At 42.8% G+C, this 20,836-nt stretch overlaps 2 protein-coding genes across 3 annotated transcripts in view; both read left to right on the top strand.

Annotated features, from left to right (window-relative positions):
• The first annotated feature begins 1,960 nt into the window (after nt 1–1,960).
• LDHA (lactate dehydrogenase A) lies at nt 1,961–13,112 on the top strand. Of its 2 annotated transcripts, none has more exons than XM_079928257.1 (8): nt 1,961–2,045; nt 4,193–4,342; nt 6,384–6,501; nt 7,470–7,643; nt 8,464–8,637; nt 9,302–9,419; nt 11,430–11,553; nt 12,254–13,110. In XM_079928257.1, the coding sequence occupies exons 2-8, from the start codon at nt 4,217–4,219 to the stop codon at nt 12,416–12,418; spliced, it is 999 nt and encodes a 332-aa protein (XP_079784383.1). In that variant the 5' UTR covers nt 1,961–2,045; nt 4,193–4,216; the 3' UTR covers nt 12,419–13,110. The 2 variants fall into 2 exon arrangements, with proteins under 2 accessions (XP_079784383.1, XP_079784382.1); XM_079928256.1 differs by lacking the exon at nt 1,961–2,045 and adding an exon at nt 3,885–3,962 and having other exon boundaries at nt 12,254–13,112.
• Nucleotides 13,113–15,802: 2,690 nt separating this feature from the next.
• Nucleotides 15,803–20,836, top strand: part of LOC307189793 (uncharacterized protein) — a 47,165-nt gene continuing 42,131 nt past the window's right edge. The window contains exon 1 of the mRNA XM_079928258.1: nt 15,803–16,349. Coding sequence (XP_079784384.1) covers nt 16,128–16,349 — 222 coding nt within the window. The 5' untranslated portion in view covers nt 15,803–16,127. The remainder of the gene's footprint in view (nt 16,350–20,836) is intronic.

Below are 20,836 nucleotides of genomic sequence, written 5' to 3'. Positions count from 1 at the left end.
GTCTGCAAGCTGGAGACCCAGGAAAGCAGGTGGTATATATTCCAGCCCAAGCCAAAGGCCTGAGAAGCAAGAGTGCCAATGGTGTAAGTCCCAGCCTGAGGATGCGGAGACCCATGTCTCAGCTCGAGCAGACAGGCAGAGACACCCACTGCCACCCACTGCCTCTCACTGAAAACTGAGCCTGGGACTGGCTTGGGCCCCCTATATAATTTCTTGACCTTTGTGGAATTGGGGGGTAAGGGGTGGGGGAGGGACAACATCCTATACAGAAGAAGAATCACAGGCTTTGGAGTCATCAGCCTGGGTTAAAGTACCAGCTGAAGTCAATTATTAACTGCAGGACCTTGGCAAAGTCAGTAATCTCTTTGAGCTTCAGTTTTCTTATCTGAAAAATGGGGATAATTATGCCTGCTCCAAAGAATTAAAATGACGATGAGTATGGGGATTGCCTAGCTTGCTGCCTAACACACAGGAGGTGCTGAGTAAATGGTACTTGTTTGATTCGTATTTGTAGAGTTAAATAGAAGCTCCTGTTCTACATGAGAAGAAGGAAGCTGCGCTTGGAGTGGTGCCTTAATTTAGGGGACTGCAAACTTTCTGCCTAGATTATCTTCAGAGGTTGTCCCAGAGCCCTCCTGGTGAAGGTTCCTACCCGTCTCCCCAGCCTAACGTCTGCTCTCCATGCTCTGCCGTCCTCCTCCGGACAGCTGCGGTTGCACTGATGGGAAGCCAGGGGCCCAGCCCTGACTGAATGAAGACATTGTTGCAAAGACTGAGGAACCACAGACACTGTTGCAGTCCTCCCTGCCCTGAGGAGCCCTGGAGAACCTGTGGCTGGCCCTCAGCCCCTCCAGCTCTGTGTTTGGGGAGACAGCCTAGGTCCTCCCTAAACCTCCTGGCCTCCTGGGCTCCTCCGGGCCTCCTGGAGGGACGGGAAAACGGTTAGGATGTGCTAGAGAGATGCCCTGTTTTTCTGAAGATGAGGTTAGAGTTTTCCCTTCAAAACCAAGGAAGCCATGATTAGGGATCTTTCTCAGAGCTGACGGCTAAATTGGTGCCCCAGGTGCAGGGAGGACATAGACTTACCCATGCCCTTAAGAGACTCACCCGCAGGTGGGAGAGCAGAGCCACACACACCTCGAAGGCAAACAGGTTTGAAGGATGTATAGACTTGGGTGGTGGAAGCAGAGAGGAGGGAGATACCGACTCTGTAAGTGTATGTGGGGGGGGAGTGGGGGGAGTAGCAGAAGATGGGTACAGCTGGAAGAGGTGGAGGAGGAAGGCCGGCCGGGAACCAGCGTGAGCAAAGGCCTGGAGGTAAAATTAATGTGATATGCTAAAAACAAAAAAACAAAAAAAAAAACCCAGACTGTTCTTAGGCGTGGCTGGGACACAAGGTGCTGGGCCGGTGGGGCGGTAGGGAGTGCCGACCAGAGAGGCTGAAGCTTTACTTTTGAACTGTGGGACTTGGAAGGTTTAGCAGTGGGGGACAAGCAGTGTCAAGTTTTGGAAATCGCTCGACTTAGGTAAGCAGACTGACGGTGTGCTAGGCATTTTCTTTCTTTCAACAAATATTTGTCGAGTGTCTATGACGTGGTAGGAGCTGTTCTGGGCACTGGGCAACAGCGGCAAAAATTCAGATCGAGCCTTCCTTGAGAGTAACTTTCACATTTTATGGAAGAGGAAACTGAAGGTCGGCTTGACCCCGGCTGATGACTCTGGCCCGGACTTTAGTGCGGAGGTAGCGTGGCTCTGGACAGCCCTTTAGATGTCTCGGCGCACATGGGTCGGTTAGCCTGCGGGTCCTCAGGATGCGCGCGCGCAGCCGGGGCTTCTCTACCGCCCCGCCCGGAGCCCGCCTCCAGCCCAACCCACACGTGGGTTCCCGCACGTCCGCCCGGCTCCCCCCTGACGTCAGCCTCGCGGTTCTATTTAAGGCCCCTCCCGCTCTCGAGTCGGAGTACCCGAGCAGCTGCCGCCAACTCCGGGTCCATCGCCGCTTGCCGCCGACGCCCGCCCGCCCGCCCGCCCGACGTGTACTCCCGGTATGATCGGGCCCGGCGCGCGCTGCGCCCGAGGGGGAGAGCGACTGCTTCGGGCTAAGCTGGCCCCGCGCTGCCTGCTCACGGGAGGGGTGGGCTCTGCTTCCCAGAGGCAAAGTCCTGAGACCTGGGCGGTGGCTCATGCCACAAATGGGCTCTGGGCCCGGCCGCACCCTGCTTTGGCTCTAAGTGGGCACAGTGGCCTCTGGCCGGGCTGGGGAACCAAGGAGGTGGCCGCACCTAATTTGAGGTCGAAGGCCTGGGTGGATGCAGAAGGACCCGGAGACTACAGGTCTGAAGGGTGGGGGTGAGGGCATACTTCCGGCCTCGAAACGAGCAAACAGCACAGAACTCGAAGTCGGGTTCCGGGAGTCCATGGAACTGAAAAAGCCTCAGCAGTCTTGGGCGGCTTCCTGGAAGCCGGAAAGGCGCTGGGTGCCGCTCGGGTTGTATTTTAACCCTCGGACTCTCGAGAGGTGGGCTCCTTGGGGGCAGCCGCTGCCTGCAGATTAAAGGTCGCTCTTTGCGCAAGTTACACGTGTTAAGCAGCTAACGATGTTATAGGGCGCTATGCTAGACATGGTGCATGCAAATTTGAAGCCGAAAGGGTACCAGCTCTCCCGCCTCTCAGACAATGTAATGAGAGGAGGATCATCCGGTACCTTCCCCTCCTTTTGACAAATGGGAGACTGGTTGGGGCATCTCTAAGGTCACAGTGAGTGGGTGGCAGAGTTGGGGCGTAGACTCTCTTTCTTCAGGGCTTCACCCGCGGGTATCCCCACATTGAACGGAGCACTGCAGCCCAGAGCTTAGGTTTTGGTGAAACCAGATGTCCGCTGAAAGAACTCCCTTCCCCCTGTCAGGCTGCGAGAAACCTTACAAGGCTGTCTAGAAATAGCAGTGATTTGTAAGGAGAGACTCGATTCTAGCTTGGTGACTCTGGGCTGCCTGCCTGGAATTCCTCTCGGATATTTTTGCCCTTTGGGGCAGCGTCAAGATTAGACGTGGTGCTTTCGGGATGCAATCTACGACAATCTCTCCAGTGAATGCAGTGCAGGTTTGGATTAGCAGAGCCGAAGCCCCCGTCCCCGGCTGTGGAAATCGAGGGTTCCACCAAGTATCTGTTAATTTTAGGGCTCCAGGCTTCAGGCCTCTGCAGCTTCCTGTAGTAACAAAATTTCCTCATACCGGGCCTCACGCCTTTGCAACGAGGATCACGGCGGAAGCCACACGAGGTGCCTCCCTGTGGGTTGGTTAACAGTCCTGGGTTCCTAATATCACGATTTAAAATCTGGCTCTGGCAGCGCGCCAGGCCGGGGAGGCTGCCAGCCGGGCTTCACGTTGTTCGTGTGTGCGTAGGAGCGCTAGTTTAGTCTAAAGTCTGATTCTGAGCTCACTCTGACCCAGAGAGCAGCATAGTTTCTGGTCACGTCCGCTCACGGGCGGGGTCTCGCAAGCATCCGCTGTGCTGTCTGGTCTAGGGCCCACGTCTCCGTAGCCGGCGGCCACTAGCACTCTGAAATGCGCTTGCGCTTAGGGTTACTGAATGGATAGGTGGGTGGGGGAGGGGTAACTGCTAATCTTCCGGGTCTGGGCGGGGCGTAAAATCCGCGGGCTCCGCTGCTTCTTCGGGGGCGGAGGTTGGGGTGAGGAAGAAGAAAACGAGGGATTGAGCATGAGCAGAGCTCACCTTGGCGGTGGGCAACGCAGTGAGGCCGTCAAAGGCCCTTTACTCACGTACCTGTTGTCCTGAAGGGGCTTGGCAGGAGTCCTGGTGACGGGAGTAGAGTTGGGCGGGCGGCTCACAGTGATCTTGTTTGAGGAAAGGCCGGCTCCACTTGGAGTTAACAAGTCAAGATGAGTGAGCCCTCAGGAGGCTATACTTACACCCAAACGTCAATATTTTTTTTCCACGCCAAGGTGAGGACGTTTACACCAAGATCCTAGTCAGACCAGATCCTGGCATTAGGCCTTTCAATTCTCCTTTGTCTATCTTTAAGTTTTTTCCCTCTCCCTTTTTAGTCATCTCTTGTGATTTTTAGTGGCAGCTACCCCAAAAGGAAGCAAAAGAAGCTTTTCCAGAACACTTTTGGTTAATAAGCGTTAATTTAAAGAGGATGCAGTGACAGTGCATGTTTTTCCCCTTATAGATTCCTTTCGGTTCTAAGTCCAATATGGCAACTGTCAAGGATCAGCTGATTCAGAATCTTCTTAAGGAAGAACATGTCCCCCAGAATAAGATTACAGTGGTTGGTGTTGGTGCTGTTGGCATGGCCTGTGCCATCAGTATCTTAATGAAGGTAAGTGAGAGCCTATCACTCTGGAAGCCAAGGATACCTTGACTCCATCCATCCTCCACTCACTCTCCAAGAATTGCATTATCACATTGTATATACAGATATTTAGGTTCATGCACTCATTCAAAGAACTTTATGTGAAACAAACTTGTAAAACATGATGCTATACCAAGAGTATCTAAACTACAAAAATTAAAGGTTTTTAGGCTGGAGACCCAGTTTCTTAAATTCACTGTGCTTTATTAACCTGCGTTAGTTGCCTACAAATGAAAAAGTAGAGTCCATGCCTTTAAACAAGCTAAAATTATTTAAAAGTAATTTTGGAATTGAAATTGATATATATACGTGGTAAAAATTAAACTGAATGTGGGAAGTCTTCCACCCATGTTAATCCCCTCTGCCCCCCTCCTTGGATAGCAGTTTTGGTACCAATTATGGAGCTAAAATTTAATTAGAAAAAGAGAACTTGTGAATGAATAAAAAGTACTTTTGGGGACTTCCCTCGTGGCACAGTGGTTAAGAATCCGCCTGCCAATGCAGGGGACACGGGTTTGAGCCCTAGTAGGGGAAAATCCCACATGCCACGGAGCAACTAAGCCCGTGTGCCACAAGTGTTGAGCCTGCTCTCTAGAGCCCGTGCTCCACAACAAGGGGAGACACCACAGTGAGAAGCACGCACACCACAATGAAGAGTAGCCCCCCTTCACCGCAACTAAAGGAAGTGCGCACGCAGCAACGAAAACCCAACACAGCCAAAAATACATAAATTAATTCCTTTTAAGTTCAGGTTTGGAGTTCCTAATAAGAGAGTGAAATGATGAATTCTGGATTCTGAACAAAAAAGGATTGAAATGAGAAGGGACTGAAGGCAGAAATGAGCTATGCAAAGGTCTTATAACTACACAGCTTGCTCTATATGTTCTTAGACCACATAGTATACCAACTCTTATTCTTTCCCCATTGGTTCAGAAATTGATGTCATTTATTTTTCCCACGCCTATGAAACACCTGTGATGCCCCCTAACTCAGGTGTGGCTAAGAGTAACTGGCAGTAACTGGCAGACCACTCATTATACTGTAGATGATTAGGGGTGGATCGGCTAGTATACCTCTTTGGTTTTAGTCCTCATTCCATTTGTATTAAAGCTGTTGCTGGTGCTCCTTGTCTGAGATGCACATACGAACTTTTAAAGGTTCATCTGAAAGGATTTTTTTTTTTATAAGAAGATGTTGGGGGTAGGAGTTTATTAATGAATTAATTTATTTTTGGCTGTGTTGGGTCTTTGTTTCTGTGCGAGGGCTTTCTCTAGTTGTGGCGAGTGGGGGCCACTCTTCATCGTGGTGCGTGGGCCTCTCACTGTCGCGGCCTCTCTTGTTGCGAAGCACAGGCTCCAGAAGCGCAGGCTCAGTAGTTGTGGCTCACGGGCCCAGTTGCTCCGCGGCATGTGGGATCCTCCCAGACCAGGGCTCGAACCCGTGTCCCCTGCATTAGCAGGCAGATTCTCAACCACTGCGCCACCAGGGAAGCCCCTGAAAGGATATTTTTCACCAACATTTTGTAATGCACAAATCTGTCTTTATGTAATAAAACTGTTAGTGTTGGTTAGTATGTGGAAAACATGTAACCAGGGAATGATCCAGAATATCACTTTTTAAAGTCTTAATACTAATCAATATCTATTTAACGGCTAACAACCTAAAATCAATGTGTAAAACTGAATTTGAGAGACTAAATAGAGCAGTTTTGTATAATTGGTTGTTAGTCACTGCCAATCCAGTGTTCTGCTTCTGTACAGTAGTGGTGGACCTCCTGCAGAGGTTGCTCCAATGAGGAGAGACGATTGGAGAGAGGGTCGGTGCTTTTTCCTATGTATAGGTCATCTGGGAGTCAGCTCTTAAACGGAGGCCTGCCTCTACTTTGAGGTCTGTCCTGATAATAAAGTAGCTGAACTCTCCTACTCCAGAAATATAGAAATTTTGCATGCCCTTTTAAAAGTTTGGAAATAGCAATTTTCCATTAAACTGAAAATTTTTTGTCTTTTAGGACTTGGCAGATGAACTTGCTCTTGTTGATGTCATAGAAGACAAACTGAAGGGAGAGATGATGGATCTCCAACATGGCAGCCTTTTCCTTAGAACACCAAAAATCGTCTCTGGCAAAGGTTGATTTCAACATGTTTGTATTACACTCTATGCTAGACTTAATTCTTTATCAGGCTTGAGAATCCTAGCTCTTCAAAGATTTCTTTTTTATACAGGATAAGAGAGCCTTTGAACAATTTTGCATTGGTACCTATGGATATCAATGTTTGAATTTCCAGCAAATGGTTTTAAATGGAAATCCAGTTTGTCCATGATGTGGAAAGCATCTGAATTAGAATGTAATTAGCAAAGCTTCGTAGGTCCATATTTTGCCACATTGCTTCAACTATTTAAATATATACTTACTTCCACTGCTTCCTTTCATACACTAACACAAGGTTGAGACTAGGGCAAATGAGTCTGTTCAGCAGATATTCTTGGCGTAACCCTATCACACCTTACAATTACCAGCCAGGAAACGGACATAGGCCCTAATAGAGTCTGTTTTGACACATGAAAATCATTGACCATTTATCTGACAGGTGACTCCCTTCATTATCTTCAACCCAGGGTTAACCACCCTGTGCCATAGGGTATCTAGAAGCAAGACATGCTTGATAAGTGTACAGTTGCCCCTGCTTAAAAAAAAAAAAAGAGCCTATCCCTGAGCTGGTATGACCACCATTAAGTAGTTAAGTAGAAATAGGAGTATGGAAGAGTGTGAGCATTGACCTCAGGTGACAAAAAATTGGGGGATGTGTCTCACTTGATATGAGTATGAAATAAATTTTATTTCTTTCAGCTCCCCCCAATCATTGTTATATAAAGCCAACCACATAACTAAAACCAGAATACAAGGAAGGTGTTGATGTATTCTTCCTCCATGTAAGTGGCCACAGTGATAAAACTCCAAAAAGGAGGAGTCTGGGCATTTATATGCCACATAGGCAAAACACTGATAAAACTGTCCATTAAAAAAGTTAATGGAACAAACTTGCTGGAGTTTTCTTAAAGCCCTTAATCTGGTTATTGTTTCTCTTTTGTCTAGACTATAGTGTGACAGCAAACTCCAAGCTGGTTATTATCACAGCTGGGGCACGTCAGCAAGAGGGAGAAAGCCGTCTTAATTTGGTCCAACGTAATGTGAACATCTTTAAATTCATCGTTCCTAATATTGTAAAATACAGCCCACACTGCAAGTTGCTTGTTGTTTCCAATCCAGGTGAGACTTTTAATGGCATAAAAATAGATGAGCTAGAGTAAAACTGATAGTATCAATATATATCATAATCTGTATATATATTTATTTCTCATATTTTTCATTTTCCTCCTGGGAGTGAGTTTGTGTTTGTGTAAAATAGTTAAGTTTAAAACGTTAAAAGAGATACAATGCCATTAATGTAGTCTGCACTTTAAAATTTGTTACTTGCCTAAGAAGATCTTGGATAAGGAATAAGTTTATGAATAATGTGTTATTTATTTTTTAAAATTATTTATTTTTGGCTGCGTTGGGTCTTCGTTGCTGTGCACGGGCTTTCTCTAGTTGAGGCGAGCCGGGGCTACTCTTCATTGCGGTGCACAGGCTTCTCATTGCGGTGGCTTCTTGTTGTGGAGCATGGGCTCTAGGTGCACGGGCTTCAGTAGTTGTGGCTTGCAGGCTCAGTAGTTGTGACTCATGGGCTCTAGAGCGCCGGCTTAGTAGTTGTGGCACACGGGCTTCGTTGTTCTGCGGCATGTGGGATCTTCCAGGACCAGGGCTTGAACCCGTGTCCCCTGCACTGGCAGGCCGATTCTCAACCACTGCACCACCCACGAAGTCCCAATAATGTGTTATTGATGCACAACTTATTTTCATTAAACTACACTTCTTGAATACTTAATGTATTTGCTATATTGTACACAGTATAGAGTCTTAAAAATATTAACAAAAATATTGATTGGTCATGATCAATATCAAGATCTATACAGAGCCATGTATCCTGAGTAGTCAGTCCTTATCTAATGATTCACGTAGTATCTGTGCCTAAATATTTTATTCACAGTGGATATCTTGACCTATGTGGCTTGGAAGATAAGCGGCTTTCCCAAAAACCGTGTTATTGGAAGCGGTTGCAATTTGGATTCAGCCCGGTTCCGTTACCTCATGGGGGAAAGGCTGGGAGTTCACCCATTAAGCTGTCATGGATGGATCCTTGGGGAGCATGGAGACTCTAGTGGTAAGCATAACTTATTTTCTCTTACTGTTTTCAAGAAATTGTGTAAAAAAAATTGACAGGAGTATCGTTACTAAATCAGAGCCTAAATCAGATATCCATTCGTTAGGGCAGATGGTTTCCAGAATCTTATCTTTTGGTATAATTGTATGCTAAGAATTGCTAAGATTTAAGCCATTTTGCATGACATTTTTTGGTATAAGGGATGGGGAATGAAATTTATTTATTATAATGGACATATTAAATAAGATGATAGTGCTTAGGATACTTCATTTAATATCACAGCTATTTGGACTCAAACTGCTTGTTCCTGAAAAGGTAAGCCAATCCAAGTGGCGTGTATGAGAAAGAAATCTATTATTATCACAGGTGAGAGATGTTATAATTTGTGCAGAGTTCTCAGTTCCTTATGCCAAGAAAATTCCTCTTACGATCTCATAATATCTCAATAAATTAGGAAAACAGATTCGAATATAGTGAAAATTCTTAGCTTTACATAATCTAATCAATGAAAATCTAAAAGTTAGAGTATTGGTAGTCTTGACCACCTACCAAAAGGAGATAATCCTCCTTAGATAAGAAAAGACAATTTTAGAAGAATGGGTCAGAATTACTAGTCTGCTGGCTGGTGCATGGGAATAAATAAATTCTGTTGTATTGCTTTTAGTGCCTGTATGGAGTGGAGTGAATGTTGCTGGTGTCTCCCTGAAGAATCTGCACCCCGAATTAGGCACTGATGCAGATAAGGAACATTGGAAAGCAATTCACAAACAGGTGGTTGACAGGTAATAGATCTCATAATTTGTAACACAGAAGGTTGAAACTTATTATTTTTATTTAGAAGATTAAAAGTTTGGGGAATTCCCTGGAGGTCCAGTGGTTAGGACCCTGCACTTTCACTGCTGCAGACGTGGGTTCAATCCCTGGTCGGGGAACTAAGATCCTGCAAGCCGTATGGCGTGGCCAAAAAAAAAAAAAAAAAAAAAGATTAAATAATAGCATTTGCATTTGGTTACTCTGTCAGAAAACTTGTTTTCTAAAGCTTTGTTAAAGCTTATAATATAAAACAGGTAAAGGGATTAAAAATCGCAGACATTATAACGTGGTCAAATATTAAAATGGCAGTTTAGGCCACGAAGAGATATTCTAGGCAGTAGTGCATTCTGACTTGCCAATCAACAGTTAGAGGAGAGAAAGACCACGTACAGCTGGGACAGTCAAGGAAGCCTTGGTGTAAATGCAGATTGACGCAACTATTGAAGGGCTGTGAAGACAGATGCTGAATCTCTGGCTTTATACATCTATGAACCTTTCCCTCATCTTTACAGTTATTCATTTCTAGTTGTTAATGAACGTTTGTAAAAATAAACAGAAAAGCAACAAAAATCGCAGACATTAATGCTACAGTCTATCTTTATTTGCCATAATTATCAATTTACAGTATGATAAATCTTTTCTGTATTTGTAATGTAAACTAAGATAAATCAAGTTAGATTAAGTCTACCCTATTTGAGATTCAGTCTTCAAAAGCATATGATTCATTTAGTTAGGAATAAGAATTTTTAAATCTTATATAGGGACTTCCCTGGTGGTACAGTGGTTAAGAATCCACCTGCCAATGCAGGGGACACAGGGTTCGAGCCCTGGTCTGGGAAGATCCCACATTCTGCAGAGCAACTAAGCCTGTGCACCACAACTACTGAGCCTACGCTCTAGAGCCCGTGAGCCACAACTACTGAGCCTGCATGCCACAACTACTGAAGCCCGTGGGCCTAGAGCCCGTGCTCTGTAACAAGAGAAGCCACTGCAATGAGAAGCCTGAGCACTGCAATGAAGAGTAGCCCCCGCTTGCCTCAACTACAGAAAGCCCGTGCGCAGCAACGAAGACCCAACGCAGCGATAAATTAATTAATTAATTAATTAATTAAAACTTATAATAGTCTCTGAGTAGAAACACAGCTAGCTTATTTATTCAGATGATTATAAAGTTTTAAGCAAGGTATATATTCATAATGGTACAAAAAATGAAAATAATTATTAACTGTCAGAAATTATTCAAATAGGGAAACTTTCAACATAGTGGCATTATCTACTTTAAATAAGGTAGCCATGTGTGGATCTCAAGTTTATGGAATTGGAGAATGAATCATGATGGGTGTAGGCAAGGCCCTCTTATTTGTATTTGTTTAGTTAAAACCTGTTAACCCATCATCCAACCCAAGAAGTGTTGACAGTCGTTGTCAACTAACTGTAACGTTTGTTGAGTTGGAGTTAGTAGTCTGCTGGTGCTTGGAAACGAGTGAATTCTGTGCTCCTCCCACTGATCCCTGTGTACTCCTCCCCCCACATACACACTCTTGAGATAATCCCAAGTCAAACATGCTATATGTAATCTTGGATTTGCATTTTAAAATTAGTATTGCATTTATAAGAATCATCCATTTTGTTGCATGTGGCTATAGTTATTTGTTTTCACAGCTATGTGATAGTCCATTGTATGAGTACACCACAGTTTATCCATTCTCCTTTTGGAGAGCGTTGGGCATGTTGCCAGGTTTTTGCTATTACCAGCAATACTGTTGTGAACATACCCATACATAATATCCTGGCATACATGTGCAAAGGTTACACTTAGGTATATAATGCAACTTTACTATATTTATATAGTATTATTTACTGTAAAAATGATTTATTATAAAGCATATGTTCAGTGAAAGCTTTTTCTTTGTTCCTCCCACCCTACTTTACTTTTCCCTACCCTTCCCTGTCCTTCCCTACACTTCCCTACCCTACAGTGCTTATGAGGTGATCAAACTGAAAGGCTACACATCCTGGGCCATTGGACTATCTGTGGCAGATTTGGCAGAAAGTATAATGAAGAATCTTAGGCGGGTGCATCCGATTTCCACCATGATTAAGGTAGGTCTATGTAGTAATAGGTTTTACTTGAATGCCATTATTTCCTGTTCTTTAAAAGAAAAAAAAACTTCTGAGAAAGCAATTAATGTTAAGTCCTCAATCATTGATTTAAGTGAAATAAATTAATGCACCTGCGACTTTCTTTTCTGAAAAGACATGGTTGAGCTTTAGGATTAATGTCCACCAATACTGTGTTGAGCACATAGATAACTTGATAACTTGTTGACTGGAAGACTCTACTCAATTTTGTTGAGATGGGTGGAAGACTATAAAACAAATTTTTTCCTTTGGGAAAAACAGAAATCACACTCATGTTAGAGTTACCAAAGTGTTATACAATAAAAATGGGAAATTCCCTGGCAGCCCAGTGGCTGGGACTCCGTGCTCTCACTGCTGAGGGCCCAGGTTTGATCCCTGGTTGGGGAACTAACATCCCCCAAGTCTCGCGGGGCAGCCAAAAATAAATTGCAAAGTACGATGGATAATGGCAATAATTTAGATTTTCTTTTAGAATGGAAATCTTGCTACTATGTTAATGACTTTCTTTTACACTGTTCATTACATCCTAACTGAAATTCTGGAAAGGAATTTCTACTTATCAAGTTTTATTAAGTAAGCTTCATAACTGTAAAGAATGAAATTCTTGGGAGATCCCAGAATGCATAGAAAAAACGTAAAATATTTTTCATTTCGTCCTCAGGGTTTGTATGGAATAAAAGAGGATGTCTTCCTTAGTGTTCCTTGCATCTTGGGACAGAATGGAATCTCAGATGTTGTGAAAGTGACTCTGACTCCTGAGGAACAGGCCTGTTTGAAGAAGAGTGCAGATACACTTTGGGGGATCCAGAAAGAGCTGCAGTTTTAAAGTCTAATATCATACCACTTCACTGTCTAGGCTACAATAGGATTTTAGTTGGAGGTTGTGCATATTGTCCTTTATATCTGATCTGTGACTAAAGCAGTAATGTTAAGACAGCCTAGGAAAAACATCAATTTCCTAACATTAGCAATAGGAATGGTTCATAAAACCCTGCAGCTGTATCCTGATGCTGCATGGCACTTATCTTGTGTTGTCCTAAATTGGTTCGTGTAAAATAGTTCTACTTCCTCAAGAGGTACCACTGACAGTGTTGCAGATGCTGCAGTTGCCCTTCAAACCAGATGTGTATTTAACTCTGTGTTATATAACTTCTGGTTCCTTTAGCCAAGATGCCTAGTCCAACTTTTTTCTCTCCAATTAATCACATTCTGGGATTGATTATAAATCCAGTATTGCATGTCTTGTGCATAACTGTTCTAAAGAATCTTATGTACTATATGTATCAGAATAGTATACATTGCCATGTAATGTAAAAAAGAAAAATCAACATAAATAATGCAGCCAAGTATTTGTTATACCAACTAAAACAATAAATAAACCTTGAACAGTGACTACTCTGCTAATTTATTAAGATACAAAGTGATAAAGCTGTTATTTGTTAATTACATTAATGGAAGCCATTAGGTTATCCTTGGGCAACACTATGATGACTTTTTAAGGGGTACTTTTTCTAATGACCAGACTTTAATAAGAATTAATATATTAAGGGTGTGACTAGAATGACTAGCTGTTTTGTTACCATTTCCATTGTAATCAATTGTTTTAATATAGTAAGGCCCAAAGTACTGAGTTAACTTGATTATAGTGCTGATCATAACTTGTACCCTACAGTTCACACAGGTAACATTCTATACATGAATGTAAAAAACATTATTTGCCAATTGAACATAAGCAGTGGTACTTTGCCACTACAGGGGGACAGAAATTTTTAAGAACCTTTACTCTCTGGAGGCAGTAACATAATGGTACTTAACAATTTTAAACCAAATAGTCCTGGTGGTTGTCTACTCAAAAATTTTCTTTAAAAAAAAAAACAAAAATTTTCTTTAGATTTCCCTTAAAATATTTCTATAACTGTGATCTTCTCCAGGCCTAAAAACCATACTTATAGAGGTTAACTAGAACAACTTTATGGTCATCACTCCTCCAGGATTTTTTTTTCCGAAGTTTCCTTCTTGAGAGCTAGATAAGGGAAAGAATTGTGTTTTGTTTTGTTTTTTAATGTGTCTCAAATGTAGAAGGACAAGACTAACCTACATAGCCTTGAAAATTAGCTGTTATAATAGGATTTGCTTTCATATAGGCTTTGAAAAGAATAACAGCCTTACGATGTAATTTACATAGCACAAAATTCACCCTTTTAAAGTGTACAATTCTGTGGATTCACATAGTTGTGCAGCTATTACCACTATCTAAGAACTTTTTAATTACCCCCCAAAGAAATGTGCAATTATTCCTATAGCCTTTTGTAGACTTTGATGCATCTTCAGTCTTTAAAAAAAAAAAGGATTTACCCTTACTTCGTATTATTTCATACAATAAATTAGCCAGTATCAACGTGACAAAAAATGCTTAACAGATTTATTAAACTAATCTTTCATGAGTTTTCAGATTTAATCTTACAAAGCTTCCTTACTTTCTGGTACATTATGTGTTCCACGTTCACCTTGCACCTTCCTGCGCCAGGCAAGGGTAGGCCAACTCTGCTAGGAGCCCTGATTATTTTTACTGTTGTATCTCATTTTAGTCTTAATAACCTTGGGAAGTGGATTAAGCAGGACTTAGACTCATCTCACACAAGTTGCCAGTTAATGGAGGAAGCAAAGGGGACGTTCAGAACATGTGCCTTGGGCAGGTATGAATGAAGAACCTCTTTTCACCTAGAGCAGGAGTTTGGTCACTACTAAAATGACCCCTCTTTTGGCCTGAGGCAGGTGTAGAGCTTGAATCTGGAGGTCATCCAGGTCAGCTGTGTCTCGCTCACAGTCCTGTGGTAAATGAGGTACAAGGGCCAGGAGCTGCTGTGGAAGGAAGCACACAAGCAAGTGGTAGTACAGGACCAACAGTCACTGCCACTCCTGTGAACCCCTTGCTTGGGGCTGGTAGTAGGTTGTGAAAAGCGCCATAAGAGAAACAGGAGAGATGTAGGGAGCTGATGGTAGTTGAGACATTAGTCAAGGAAAGCTAGAGGAAGTGCTATTTATGTTCAAAACTGAAAATGAGGAATCAACTTTGAGAGGGGCTGGGGAAGAACTTTCCAGATATATGGAACAGGAAAAAGCTGTCCAAAAGCTGGAGGGAAGTGTGGTGAGTGTCTTGAGATGAAGTTGGAGGGACAGAAGGCGGCCAAGTCTTGAATGTCTCTTAGGTTGTGGTAAAAACTGGTTAAGTGTAATGGAAAGCCATTGAAGGGTTTTAAGCAGCCTCACTGCATGATCTAACTCACATTAAAAAACAAACTACAGGCTTTGATACAGAAAATAGATTATCCTTTAGATTCTGAAAAGGATTCAAATGCAAGTGATGACAAGATGACAGAGGAGGTTGTGTCCCCTTCTGTGAGTTATAAATAAATCCTTGGCATAAATTAAAATCACCCTTAGAAAACTAGACATGGCCTTTCCTTTTCATTATTACCCTCTGTTCTCTCAAGGGAAATTCAAACTTTATTTCACCACTCAGTCCTGAAGTTATAGAACTTAATCATAATTTTTTAAATTCCTGCAAATAAATGCTCGGACAAGGGCATGTAAGTGCATTGAAGTTTGTTTCTGAAACTCAGGCTGATCATTCCCAAGTCTGCTCTTTCCTTAAATTCCTTTTCGTCCTCGGGGCCCAGGTCCCTTCAGCATGCCCTCTCATAGAGAGGTAAGTTAGGTCGGTTCAGGCCTTGAGCTCTGCCACATATGTCCCAAGATAGCTGCCCATCTTCAATCTCGCCTCCACTAGCTACTATCAATTCAGATTTGGAAGCACTGTCCTCAGGATGCTGGTTTTAGCTGGTCCACCGGAGATTATGGGGCGCTCCCAGGAGAGTTCTTTCCCACGACGACTTCGAGCCTGGCCCCTTGCCCTCCACGTGGTAGTCTGGCCTCCAGAAAGCTTCGACCTAAAATCAGTCCGAAGCCTAGGCCGGCTGAAGGAAATGAAACAACACGCCAACATCCCTCTCTTGCACACTCTTCAAGACCGTCTAGAATACCACCTACCGGTATTAAGAGAACATAACCACAGGTGGCGCGGAACGCCCTCGGGCCAGAGGACAAGCCTGAGCCAATGCGCCTGCGCCCCGGGCTGGCCGGGGGCGGAGCTTGCGTGCTGACGGAGGAGAGCCATGCGTGGGAGCGTGCTTGCGGAACGGTTCAGGGAGTAACTGTTGCTGTGCTTCACACTTCAACGGACTTTGCTGTCTTTTTTTAACTGGTGTAACTTTAAAAAGCAGCCTAACGGCCATACGTTGCACATTCAGACTGCCTATACTGTTGCGCCACGCTAAGCGCTTGTGAGTGACTGGGACTGGAGCGAAAATGGTGGCTGGGGGCAGGGAGAACCTTTAAAAACCTGTTGGTTCCCCAATCCCTAATACGGATAGATAGACTGGTCCGTGTTCCACCCCTCGACCAGGAATTTTTTTCTTTGGCTTCCCCCTGCTCCTGGCTCCAAAATTCTGCAAACTCAAGAGGTAGTTCCTTAGATGTTCAGTGTGGTTAGTACATTGGTAGGTATGAGAGTGATTAATTCAGGGACTTTGAGTTCACTGAAATTGCATTATCCCTATAAGGTTCTCAAAATGTCAACTGTCAAGGAGCAGCTTATTGAGACTCTAATTGAAGAAGATAAAGTCTCCCAGAGTAAGATCACCATTGTTGGAACTGGTGCTGTAGGCATGGCTTGTGCTGTTTGTATCTTAATGAAGGTAAGTGATAAGCCTATACTGTGGCTGAAAATAAGTAAGCACTTATAGGTCTTGTAGATGATCATGAGTGCGGGGTTGCAGGGTTAATCCCTTGGAGCAAATAAGTATCATCTGATTTTTACACAATTTAAGAAACATTTATTTGGAGTTTACCATTTGTTAGGCATTGCCAGACTATTTAAATTTATTCCTAGGAGACACGCTGATTATATTATTTTGTTAATAGTATAACATTTTCTGTTAAAGTGATTCAGCACTTTGTCTTCCTTGAAGAGTAATGGGTGAAAATCATATTTCCCAATGGCTTATACTTAAAAAAATTTTTTTAATTATATAAGCATTACATTCTCATTATAAAATAAAAAGTACCAAATTTGATAAAATAACAATGGAAGTCCTTTAATTTTCCTTTCTATTTCCAGAATATCTTTTCATGTACTTGTTGGGCATTTGTATAGCTTTGGAGAAATGTCTGTATCAAATCTTTTGCCCATTTTTATTTTTCTTTTTCATTATTATTTATTTATTTATTTATTGGCTGCACTGGGTCTTCATTGCTGCGTGCGGGCTTTCTCTAGTTGTGGCGAGCGGGGGCTGCTCTTCATTGTTGTGTGTGGGCTTCTTATTGCGGTGCATGGGCTTCCCATTGCGGTAGCTTCTCTTGTTGCAGAGCACGGGCCCTAGGCGTGTGGGCTTCAGTAATTGCAGCACACGGGCTCAGTAGTTGTGGCTTGCAGGCTCCAGAGCGCTGGCTCAGTAGTTATGGCACACAGGCTTGGTTGCTCCGCAGCATGTGGGATCTTCTCGGACCAGGGATCGAACCTGTGTCCCCTGCATTGGCAGGCAGATTCTGAACCACTGCACCACCAGGGAAGTCCTTTTGCCCATTTTTAAATTGGGGTTTTATTTGTTTTTGAGTTGTAGGAGTACTTTTTATATTCTGAATATTAACTACTTATCAGGTAAATGGTTTTCAAATATTTTCACCCATTCCTTGGGTTTCCTTTTTGCTCTGTTGGTTGTGTCCTTTGGTGCACAGAAGTTTTAAATTTTAATGTAGTTCAATTTATCTGTTTTTACTTTTGTTGCCTGTGGTTTTGGTGTCATATCCAAAAATCATTGCCAAATCCAATGTCATGAAGCTTTCCCTCTATCTTTTCTTGTAAGAGTTTTATAGTTTTGGGTCTTACATTTAGGTCTTTGATCCATTTTTAGTTAATTTTGTCTATGGTATAATGTAAATAGTCCAACCTTATTCTTTTGCACGTAAATATCCAGTTATCCCATTTGTTGAAAATGTTGTCTTTTCCCTATTGAATGATCTTGGCACTCTTGTCAAAAAATATCTGACCATATATGTGAGAGGTTTTTTTCCCCCGGGCTCTCTGTTCTGTTCCATTGGTCTGCATGTCTCTTTATATTAGTACCACACTGTTTTGATTACTGTAGCTTTGTAATAAGTATTGAAATCAGGAAGCTTGAGACCTCCAGCTTCGTTCCTTTTCAAGATTGTTTTAGCTATGCAGAGTCTCTTGAGATTCCATTTGAATTTTAGAATGGATTTTTCTTTTTCCTTTTTTTTTTTTTTTGGCGGTACACGGGCCTCTCACTGTTGTGGCCTCTCCCGTTGCGGAGCACAGGCTCCGGACGCGCAGGCTTAGTGGCCATGGCTCACGCGCCCAGCCGCTCCATGGAATGTGGGATCTTCCCGGAGTGGGGCATGAACCCGCGTCCCCTGCATCGGTAGGCGGACTTCATTGAACGAACTCATTGAACGTCTACATGTTCGACAGTGAGGCAAGAATCTTCTTACTCCCTCTGGGCTGCTAGATAGCAGACTGTCAGACAAAGTCGGAATATAGAAAAGAGATGAAATTAGAGGGTCAGTCAGGAGGTCCAGTAGTTGATTGACATTTCAGTAAGAAATAAGAAAGGGAAGAAAATTATTCAAGAGATAAAAGGACATGAGTTTGCAGATATGAAGAATTCACTGAGGGCTCAACACAATGAATCAATAAAAGCCTACTCCAAGGAATATTATCATGAAATCTCAGAACTCAAATTGTACGAGAAGGTCAGTTGTTAGAGCCCATTTATTTTCTACTAGAATCCATTGTACCCTGGCAAATGTCCAAATGAAGGAGAGTAGTTCAGGACCTTGTCTTCAAGTCACATTGATGTAAATTGTGGGATAAATGGAAAGTGATGAAAGATATTAAAATATTCATATTCATATAGTCCACTGATGTGAAGGGTCATAAGGGCTGTAATGAATACCATGACACCTGCGTATTTCATGAAAGGTGGACTTTAAAGGTTTTATCAGGACATGTAAAGTTTTTAGGAGTGGATAGCAGTACAACCTACTTCCTTGTCCTGTACAGAGCAAAGTGCCCATAGCAGTTTTCCTTAGATTAATTTTTTTTTTTTCTATCTCTCTACCTTACTATGGTTACTCAGGACCTCCCTAGAGAAAAGATCCTGGGATACTCTTAACTATTCCTTTAGATTCTGGTAGGCTTAACAATCCCAGGCTCTCTATTTGGAATTGTATTTGAGAAATGGCTCATATAGATGTAGTTAATTCTTAAAAATCAAATAAAAACTTTTAGGGATTATTTGAGCTCCGTCTTTGACAGTCAAGACAAATGGGGATGGAAAGATTCGCTTGAGAGAATTTTCTGGTAACCTGTTGAGAAGGGAGATAAATCAAGTTGGAAATATAATTTCAAAGCAGGCTGTGTTGGCTATTAACTTACTGGCACTCAGCTCCAAATTCAGCTTTGTATACTCTGCTTTGTGATGCTGGCGCTGGATCTCCACATAATCGTTTTCTCCTTTGCCAGTTGGCGTCTTGTTAGGTTCTGCCAATAGGGAACACTAGAGGAAAGTTGGGAGGCAGGAGGAGAACCATGACCTGCTGCTTCCTGTTTGCTTATTGTTCTGTTCACTGTCATCCCAGCTGTATCCCTTTGTCCCAAAGGTAGCAGTTGGTTCTAACCTCCACTTTCTTTTGGAGCCACCAGCATTGACCTCATCTTGTCCGTTTAGTGGTGTGAGCAGTAGGCAGATTTTGCCTCTTCCAGAGTCTGAGCCTAGTTCCATGAAGCACCTCCTTTAGACTCTCTGCTTCCTCAGCCTTGGGGGTGGTAGCTTCAAGCTGCAGTTACTATCTCTGGGTTACCATAAATGTTCCCCTTCTGTTCTTTCAGCCGTTCAACATCTGTCTAACCAATTCCCTATATTAAATTCCTTCTGTTGAAATGCTTAGAGTGGTTTCTGTTTTTCTGTCCAGACCAGACAGATACACAGATGTAAAAATGGATCTGTAAGCATGATCTGGTTTTCTTATCAGTTAGCTGAAAAGTGATACATGATTCTTTTGGATGAAACTCCTTATCCTTATCCTATTCCTGATGTATGACACATAATTCAGTAAATTTTAGAATTTACAGTTTTCCAGAAAGGCCAGACGGTGCCTGATGTGGAGGGTGGGGTGGGGAACAGTAGTAAATAGGGACTTTGATTCCTTTCCCTTACTGTTCACCTTTGGAATCTGGCCACTGGAATCTGAGGGAATACATTCCTTCTTCTTCTTCTTCTTCTTTTTTGCCACATGGCATGTGGGATCTTAGTTAAACCCGTGCCCCCTGCAGTTAAAGCACAGAGTCTTAGTCACTGGACCGCCAGGGAAGTCCCCTGCATTCCTTCTGTTATAGTTCTATAATAAATTAGAGTATAGTACAGTATATAGAGACTGTGTATTGTTCATGTAACTGGAAAAAATCTCAGTAGAGCTAGCTTCAGATATTACTAAATTCTGGAATTCAGACATATCAAGACACAGTCTCTGTATATCTTAGTCCATACTTCCTCTGTTGGCTTAATCCTTGGGCAGGGTCTTTGTATATGGTGGTGAAGATGGCTGTACAGTTTGTTCTTAGAGTCTTATATCATTAGAGCTTATGATTGCAAAGAAAAACGAGACTTCATTTCTCATCTTCCATTTTCTAACCTCATAGACATTGTGCTCATTTGTTATGCCTGGGCCATATACCCATTTGTGAACTAATTGATGCAGCCAGAAGGAAGGATGGAACAATTGGTTGGGTCTGGTATATGCTTATCTACCCCTAGGTTGGAGGGCGGACGTTAATTGTAATATACTGAGCCACATGAAATGGTTTCCCACAGGTGGCTACCTTTATATTTTGGCCATAAGCATTCATACTAAAAACAACTTCAACCAATTCAGAAATTAGGCATAAGGGTTAAATATAATAAAAACCTTTGAAAGGATTTCATAACTTTTCATTCGTTTTATACTGTTACCTGAAGTGGAAGAAAACCAATTCTAAAAAACTTAACAATTATGCAAAGGCAAAGCAATTAATAATTTTTGCTACATTCTGTTGTTTACCTTAACTTCTGGTCTCTCTAGGCACATTAAAAGACTTCTCTTGGCCATGCCTTTCAGCTTGCAGTTC

The sequence above is a fragment of the Stenella coeruleoalba genome (genome assembly GCF_951394435.1).
Source record: "Stenella coeruleoalba genome assembly, chromosome: 8".
NCBI lineage: Eukaryota > Metazoa > Chordata > Mammalia > Artiodactyla > Delphinidae > Stenella > Stenella coeruleoalba.
Note: the sequence above shows the minus strand (reverse complement) of the source record. Positions and strands in the feature narration are given on the sequence as shown.

Bases quoted from the DNA above. Each gene is read 5' to 3' on its own strand.
- LDHA (XM_079928256.1), top strand. From the start codon at position 3,900: ATGAGTGAGCCCTCAGGAGGCTATACTTACACCCAAACGTCAATATTT. The intron at 3,963-4,192 runs GTGAGGACGTTT...TTCCCCTTATAG, and splicing joins TATTTTTTTTCCACGCCAAG to ATTCCTTTCGGTTCTAAGTC. The intron at 8,638-9,301 runs GTAAGCATAACT...TATTGCTTTTAG, and splicing joins GGAGCATGGAGACTCTAGTG to TGCCTGTATGGAGTGGAGTG.